We start from the raw sequence: 8,925 nt of genomic DNA, 5'->3' as shown, positions 1-8,925 counted from the left end.
CAAATACCACGCACCAATGTGCATAAGGGAATGAGCAAGGGCCAATTCAAACGCCCTGCTATAGTGACAGGAAATATGTCATCAAACCATAGCAACGCTCCGTTCAAAGAGAGCGAGAATAAAGGTCTCCTCCCATATCTTGTGTAATCTCACTGTACTTTCAACACCAGGTTGTCAAAGTAACTCATGAACAAGGGTTTTCTGATTTATTTTTGTATTGAAAAAAAAAAAGCACAGTTAAATAAGACTACTTTGAATTAAATTACCAATTTCACAGCATGTAGTATGAATGAAATATAAGTCACACTTTACATAATGTCAATCACTTGGCCCATTGCTGACAAATGTCTGTCAGATGGAGATTACAGCACAGTAAAGCTCACAAACCAGTTTGAAATCAAGACCGGGATCAGACAGGGTCTGTCAATTATCCACCTTCCTGTTTTTACTAGTCATTGACTGGATTATGAGAACAACAACAGAAAACAGGAAGAATGGAATCAGGTGGACATTATGGACACAGCTGGATGACTTCGAATTTGCAGACGACCTGGCACTACTACATACCCACCATCAGATGCAAGACAAGACCAAAACACTTGACTTCCGCACAAGTAGGACTTAACATCCATCAATGAAAAACCAAGAACATGAGGATAAATACGACCAGTGCACCAATCACACTAGGCGACACCACGATAGGAGAGGTAGAGTCCTTCACCTACCTGGGAAGTACTATCAGCCACCAGGGTGGTACGGATGCAGACGTAAACGCAAGAATAGGCAAGGCAAGAACAGCTTTTATACTTCTCAAGAACATCTGGCGCTCTAGGGAGATACAGCAAAAAACTAAAATCAGAATATTCAACTCCAATGTTAAATCCGTCCTGCAGGGCAGAGACATGGAGAATTACAAAGACCACAATAAACAAAGTGCAAACATTCATAAACAAATGTCTGAGGAGAATCCTGAAATTCAATGGCCGGACAAGATAAGCAACAACGATCTCTGGATGAGAACTAAACAACTCCCTGCAACATAGGAAATTGGACAAAGAAGATGGAGATGGATCGGGCACACACTGCGCAAGCCAGTGTCAAACACCACCAGACAGGCTCTGACTTGGAACCCTCAGGGAAAGAGAAACAGAGGCCGGCCCAAAAACAGCTGGCGGTGGGATCTCCAGGCAGACACCAAGAGGCTGGGATGCACCTGGTCGCAGATAGAGACGAATGCCAGTGACCGAGAACTCTGGAGGACCCTTGTCGACGGCCTATACCCCAGTAGGGGTGTCAGACATAAGTAAGTAAAATATGAAATGTATCCACACTTTTCCTGGGCTGTGTGTGCTCCAGTTCCTGTTGATTTAATTGGATATCATTGGTCATCTGACCAGTTTCATTGGCTTTCATTGGATCAAATCGACAGGAACTGGAGCACACACAGCCCAGGAAAAGTGTGGATAGGCCTAGACTAGAGCAAGATCATGTATAGCTCAGTGGCCAAATCGACTGATGGTGCCAACTGCATTGGCACCAGGGCCATATAGAGGGTACTGTGAGGTGCCATATGTATAGGCAGGCGCATCACATTTGGACAGAATGTGCTTTCAGTAAAGGGAACACTAACTCTTGGAATGACCAACCACTTGCCATAAGGGAGTGTGTGTCCTACCGTACATTTTCCACTTTTAAGACCCATCTGAAACAGTGGCTCAATGCAAACAAGAACTATGATCACTTAAAACTAAAGTGTTGCACAATGCATCTGTTTTCTACTTGTGTATTTTGTATTTCTAGATTATCACTTCTAATGTTTTTGTTTTGTGTTACCTGTAAGAGTGCCAAACTTTGATCAAACATGGTGGAGCAAGATTTTTGGTGCAAAATGTACAGTATATATTTAGTCACCAATATGTTCATCTGTGTATATTCTATACATCTATATTCTGTACATTCTATATTCTGTGTATTTTATTTGCCTGCAACATATTAATATATCCTATCTCAATTAACTAGGGAAATTGCAATTCTAAAATGTACATCATAACCTAGATAATGGTTACAAGGAGTGCCAGTTTGGGCATATACACTGGGACATAATAAATGCTAATGTATTCCACAATAACAGGACACATTAAAGACAAAATACCAAATATAATAGGCACGTTATAACTCACCACCAGCCTATAAAAACATCAGAATGTGCAAAAGGGAATGAGCAAATTCAGAGCAAATTCAAAATGCCCTGGTCGAGACAGGAAGCGGTTAACTGAAACACCACAGCAAACCTTCCGTTCAGAGGAAGAGAGGATACATTCTCTCATCCCATACCTTAATCTCACACTGAATTTATCAGCAAATTGTCAAAGAAAGTCATAATCGAGGATTATCTATCATGTTGTTTTTTTATTGAAAAATACATTTTACAAAACATATCACTGTAAAATCCTGAATATTTATTTATTTACTCAAAACTACTCACAATTTATACTCTTTTTTGTATTGTATTTTATGACGAAGACGAAGACAAAAAAACCAAACACAGACAGCTCAGCTCAGACACATTGCAAAACAAAGGTCACACACACACACACACACACACACACATGGGTGAACAACTACACAAAAAATAAAATAATAAAAATATGACAGTTACAGTAATAATATCCACAGCAGAAGGTAAAACGTAGCAAGGAATGATGATCCTATCCATCAAGGTTAGCGGTATCGCTTCTGTCAAGGAACTCTATTGTCAAGGTGGCAGCTAATTGAGGGACAAAAATATAGGTCCCAGATTTTATAGAAGGCATCTGTTGTAGATTGTGAGCAAATGTTAATGAACAAACAGCATCATCTTGTCAATTTAATGAAAATGTACTGAACCTCGTTAACCTGAAATCCAGTGACTCATTCTTTATAACATCAGATTTTGAACACTAACATAACATTCTTTAATTAACATCCTCCATTGGCCAGCCTCCATGCAGCTTGAGGAGCTCCCAGTGAAATGTATGCATGAATCATCTTCTATCAGCGTAGATCTGATATGTCAGTCACCCATTTTGGGCGGGAACCCCTTTTGGTGTTAGCATTATGTTGTGCTTTAGCTATGGAAAATAGCAGATCTATGAGCTTGTAGGTCTGCTATTTTTCAAAAATCGAAAAACGACTGACATAGAAACATAGCTTTTTCAGAAAACTGTCAGGACGTAGAAAACATTTTTAGAATATGATCTCAGGTCAAAATGGGTTAACAATTTACAATTTAGGCATTTAGCAGACGCTCTTAATCCAGAGCGACTTACATTAAGCAAGAACAAAAAAGCATGGGAATACATCACATAAAGACATTTATCATGAAACATGCGTAAGCTAAGAAAGTAACAGTGGAATATCTATAATGAAACTATACATATAAGGTAACAACTCACAGTGGAGTCCAAGTCTGTTAGGTGGGTTTGATCATCATTGACACTCGCTTGAGAGAGTAGGAACCCCCGTGAAACTCCGCCCAGTAGACCCCGTCCTGGTAGCGGCTAGTGCGGTAGTGTCCACCTCGATACCACACACCGTTCAGATTGGAGTGGGCGCACATGTTATACCACCAGCCTCCTTTATGGTAGTGAGCGCAGTTGCCTGATGTCCAAACAGGAAAACAAACATACATATTAATAAAAATATATATTTATATCAAATATAGGGTCAACTCATGACCCATTATGGGATAAATAAAAAAACAGAAAAGTCAAAAGAGTTTTCAATTTTCCTATTTTTCTAATTGAGTGAAAATAGCCTATCTGCAAACTCACAATGCATTGCATTGTGAGTTTGTAGATTTGTAGATTGAGTTTGTAAATTAAGCACAGATTTGTGTGTAATTCATAATATTGTACGTTTCGGTCCTGGTGAAACACCAAATTCCTCTTTTTTGGTCTCAGGCTGAAAATGTTTTCTGAGATAGACTGTTAAAAATCACACCCGTGTGAAGTGAGGGGCGCTTTACCAACATCACTGACATGTTACCAACATATGACATCAATTTATGACAGCATATGACTTCAACTTATTGGCCAACTTATCTGACATGCATATGCAGATGGAATTTAATGTTTGTGTTGGAGACAAAACAAACATTAAACTCTATCCATTGTCAATGGCGTTTTTAATGTTTGTCTAGAAACATCAGACAAACATGTTTGTCTGGCACCCATCAAAAACATAGCGGTGGGGGTGGAAAGTCTGACCTGCGTAGCGGTCCTTGTCTCGATCCAGAGTGGTAAATGCCTTGTTGTTGTGCCAGGTGAGGGAGTCCCCAGCGTTGCCATGGTACTCCCCGAGTCGTAGACGGTACCCGTCGCTCTCCGGCTCGAGGCGGAAGCTGTCATACTCAGCAAACACGTGACGGCCCTGCCAGTCCTCCAGAGCCACCCGCAGCTTGTAGTGAGCCTGTTTGGTCAACCAGTAGAGGTGCTCCAGGCCGATCCAATACTCTCCATCCAGGTTCCCAAAGCCTTCCTACAATGGAACAGTTTTTAAACTGAGCAAGGGTTCAAACAGTGGTTCACAAACGTTTTCATGTCAAGCGGTGCATTTGAGGACCCCCACGTTTTGCTATGGACCCCCTGGAATCCCCTCAAGGAACCCTGGCTGGGGGTCATATGGACCACAATTATTTCAGAACCACTTTTTACTGCAGATTTAATTCATTCTTACCGGTGCCAACTACTTCATATTCATTCATGCTTATGCATAACATTTTTCATAATTGCTTCCTTTCTGGCTTCAGACTGTGCAACATGTTGATCTCATTAAGACTGGGTGGACTCACCTTGTACTGGTCCCATGTCCTGAAGAAATTGACCGATCCATCCTGTCTCCTCTGGATGACGGTCCAGCCCCCCTCTGCGCGGGTCTGCTCACACCAGGCCTGCAGGAGTCTGTTGGCACTCTGTGGACGGAGCAGGTAGATGCCACTGGTGGTCTCCCCAGAATCCAGCACATGCTTGCAGTCACTCCAAGGCCCTGAGGTGCAAACATGCAATGAGATATATAACTATGAGGTGAGCTCTGTAATTCTGTTTATTCTGATGTCAATAGAGCCAGCCCCAACTTATCTGTTCGGAACTAAAAGCCCCAGAGGCTGTGTTGGAGCTACTGGACACAAAACAACCCAGCCTCTGTATCAAATATAAATAAGCTATATTTCAAGGCAGCAACGTGTGTCGCTCTTTAATGGCCATGGGCCATAGTGTAAATCACTGGGCATAATGTTAAATGGATAATGGCAATGGCAGGTGGCACCGTGATTGGTTTAATCATTGTAACGCCCAAACCACACCTATGCATAATGTAAGGGGTAATAGGGTGTTTTAGGGACTTAGGCTGTGGCACAAAATAGCACATTTTACAGGGCCACACCTCTCACACAATACTAAATCCCCAAATTAAGGAAAAAGGAAAATATCCTTCACTTGGCCCATGGCCCATTAATTACCACTTATAGCCTCAGAAATAATGTGCTTCAAATAACATGGTTCAGAGATTTAAAAATATAATAAAATAAAATAAAGAGGAACAGCGTACCATAGTTGCAAGCTAGAGTTGTCTGGAGTTGTTTTGTGGGTTTTTGATTGATTGATTGATTGAAATATTTATTAACAGTTTGTAGAATTACAGTACATTTCAAGCACAAACTCAATACAGAGACTGTCAACTGTGAGTGGACGACCCAATTAAGTATTAGACTTGTTTAGGTGGAACCTGTCCATCATATACAGTACCCTCTGCTTTGTAATTTCACACACTTTGCTCGTGCAATTGTAGCATCTTAGGGGCATAAACCAGCCATTTAAGGAAACACCAAATGCTCTAGGGCTGGGGTAATTAGTCTGTGTGTGTGTGTGTGTGTGTGTGTGTGTGTGTGTGTGTGTGTGTGTGTGTGTGTGTGTGTGTGTGCGTGTGCGTGTGCGTGCGTGCGTGCGCACGTGTGGGGGTGTGCATGTGTGCACTGGTGGAATGTAACTATGTACATGTATTCTAGGATTGTACTTAAGTACTAACTTTCCAATGCTTTTACTTATACTCCACTACATCTCAGAGGCGATTGTGCTTGTATTGTAATTTTACTCCATTAAAAGTAGCCTATTTGAAAACAAACAATACTAGTTACTTTGTAGATTTTTAAGTATATTTTGATGCCAATACATAACAGACGTTTTACTTAGTATAGTATTTTTACATTGTGGTATTGATACTGTTATTTAAGTAAAGAATGTGAGTACTTCTTCCATCAGCGCATGTGCGTGTGAGTTTGTGGCTCATTATGAAAGTCCCCGCTCTGCTTCGATGGGAACAGCTATCAGTTTGAAATGTAGACATTGTTTAGGCATTCCCAGAGAGATAGCACTCCCACCACCAAGGTCACTGGCTCCCTCCGTGTCTTCTGCTTATCTGGACTGTTAGATAACATGAAAAACACTCTAGTATCCAATAATTGTTTGAGTCTAATGAGGAAATATGTGATGGGTGTGTACTGTGTGTTGCTACAATCTAAAACATCTCCTAACGCATGACTGATGAGCTGAGACAATGTGGGTTGTGTACTTAGTGAGGTGGAAATAGAAACAATTCTTTGGTTAAAAGCCGTAGAATGTAAAATAACATGTATGTATAGGAAACTAGTGTAAAAGAAAAGATGTGAGCTAGGCGTGAGGAGACGGTAATAGTGGACCAATTAGTATTTAGGTTTACCTGGTGTTTTTGGAACGGGGTAACTGAAAGGGGGATCTGTAGGAGAGTTGGCTGTCATGATGGTGGCGGTTGTGGCGGGTTGGTCATCAGCTCCTTTCGGTTTCTCTTCCTGTGACAGAGGAGCACTCTGGTCCCTCTGAACATCATTAGTCATCCGGTTGGCCTCAGAGGAGTCATTAAGTCGCCCATCAGACTGGGCCCTTGGAGATTCAGTGGTCACCTATCCAGTTCAACAGGGAGAAATAAAACATTTACACACACACACACACACACACACACACACACCTCGTCTTTAGTTCCTGGATTTAGAGAACCACATTTGGTAGATGAACCTACCAGTAATGATGGGGTACTTGGGGTAGTGTCTCTGCACTGGCATTGCTTCTGTAGGCGGGCAATGAGCTGGCTCTGTGAGCTCATCACAGAGGTGAGAGCACCATACTTCTTCTCCAGCTCCCTGTAATTATTGGACACCTGCAGTGCCTGTAAGGTGGAATAGACAGCAAAAGCCTGATACTTAGTTGCGCGCCAGTGTCGCTCACATAATAGCCGATCCACAACCTCAGAACGTGTCGCATGGCGACGCGGTGAGTGCTTGTTGGTCGTCTATTTTGTGAATGACACTAGCGTGGAACCAAATCAGTCACAGCAGCAACTGTCTCAAGTGATCGCTCAGGCCCATCATGCAGCACCTATGGCAGAGGCCTAATAGGTCACCTGTGTTGTCGCATTCAGCAGAAGGTTCTCAATTCGTCGCTGCTCCAACACCTGGTCTTTCTTGTGGATCACTTCATGTAGCAGCTGGGCATAGAGCTGGGAAATGCGGCCATTCATACCATTGCTCTCTTTGCGTAGGGCCCGCACCTCCATGGCGAGGGCCGCCTCCTGCTCTAGGTGACTCTGGAGCCTCTTCATCTGTTCCTGTTGCCGACTGAGCTCTGCGCGCAATCCTGCCACTTCCGAGCGGTTGGCAGCAGCAGACTCTGTGCTCACGCACAACGCCCCTTTCAGTTTTTGCTGCGGAACAATGAAGGTGTACGAGCAGCGACCTGCTTTCGTCTCATCTGCCCTCTCCTTCCGACCCCAAGAGACAGTTATGTCCAGACAGAATGTTAGAAACAGAGTCAGGGCAAGTGTCTGTATCTTCTCCATGTGGGCTATGATGGCTATCTGTACAACTTCTTAAAAACAGCCCTATGGAGGAGAAATTTAGATTTAGAGTTAGAGTTTAGAGTTCAGTCAGCAATAACAATGCATAACACTAACACATGATAACCTTTGACCATAAAACTAATCCTTCACCAGAATGCCTGTAACTCCCTTGAAGAGACCTACTCTTCAACTGCTCAATTAAAAAAACTGCTATATTGTAAAGCCCTCAGTGTTTGGTGTGACCCTCTTTTTTTTTTTTACACAGAGAATTTGATTGTGCACTTTGCCTCCTGGATGTTCACCTCACCAGATGTTCGTCACATCCTGTGAAAAGTGAAAGTGCAAAAGGGTCTCTTCTACTGGCTGAAGTTTATTCACAGGTCAACACCGAGGGGACAACAGTCAACACAGACTAGTCAGAGTCAACAAAACGTCTATCTCATGGTCAACAGTCTTCATATAGGGTTACCTCCAGATCCAAACAAAACAGCCACAGTCACAAACAATAAACAATTAAAATACTATATGATCAATATTTACATTTCACACTGAAATCTCCTGTATGATGTATTACCAAAAAACGAATTCAATGTCCATACATCAAACATGTCAAACATCATATGAACTTTGTTGAGAAAGAGAACACTGAGCCAAGGTTTCTTGAATAAAGAATTACCATACATAGAAAACAAGATTCTGGACATTTGCAGTGTATTAGATATCACACTTTTTTATACACATATACAGTATACACTTTAATAGACCATGCAAACAGCAACAACTTTAACATCTTGCATTGTTTCTGACACATGTGTCATCTATACCTGAAAGTGCATTCCATCATAACATTGCATCTTGAAATCAGGGAAGTTCCATAACTCACCGTAATGAAGGTTAGTATTGCTGCTGGCTCCGCTGGACCTCTGTCTGCTGTTGCTGCATAGATCCAGTGACGCACGGGTGGAAATATAATTAAACTAAAGATGAGGCTGAACTCAATAAGAAGCAGAATAATGGAGC

General features: G+C 42.0%; 1 protein-coding gene across 1 annotated transcript; it reads right to left on the bottom strand.

Annotated features, from left to right (window-relative positions):
* Window positions 1–3,451: 3,451 nt before the first annotated feature.
* On the bottom strand, window positions 3,452–7,905 carry angptl6 (angiopoietin-like 6; the record flags this gene model as incomplete). Its single annotated transcript, XM_080775687.1, has 6 exons — window positions 3,452–3,639; window positions 4,248–4,518; window positions 4,832–5,025; window positions 6,754–6,973; window positions 7,090–7,236; window positions 7,471–7,905. 6 exons carry the CDS (start codon window positions 7,903–7,905, stop codon window positions 3,452–3,454), a joined length of 1,455 nt encoding a protein of 484 aa, XP_080631813.1.
* Window positions 7,906–8,925: the final 1,020 nt, after the last annotated feature.

This window comes from Protomyctophum bolini (genome assembly GCF_963924005.1).
Source record: "Protomyctophum bolini genome assembly, chromosome: 11".
NCBI lineage: Eukaryota > Metazoa > Chordata > Actinopteri > Myctophiformes > Myctophidae > Protomyctophum > Protomyctophum bolini.
This window is presented reverse-complemented; position numbering and strand designations above follow the sequence as displayed.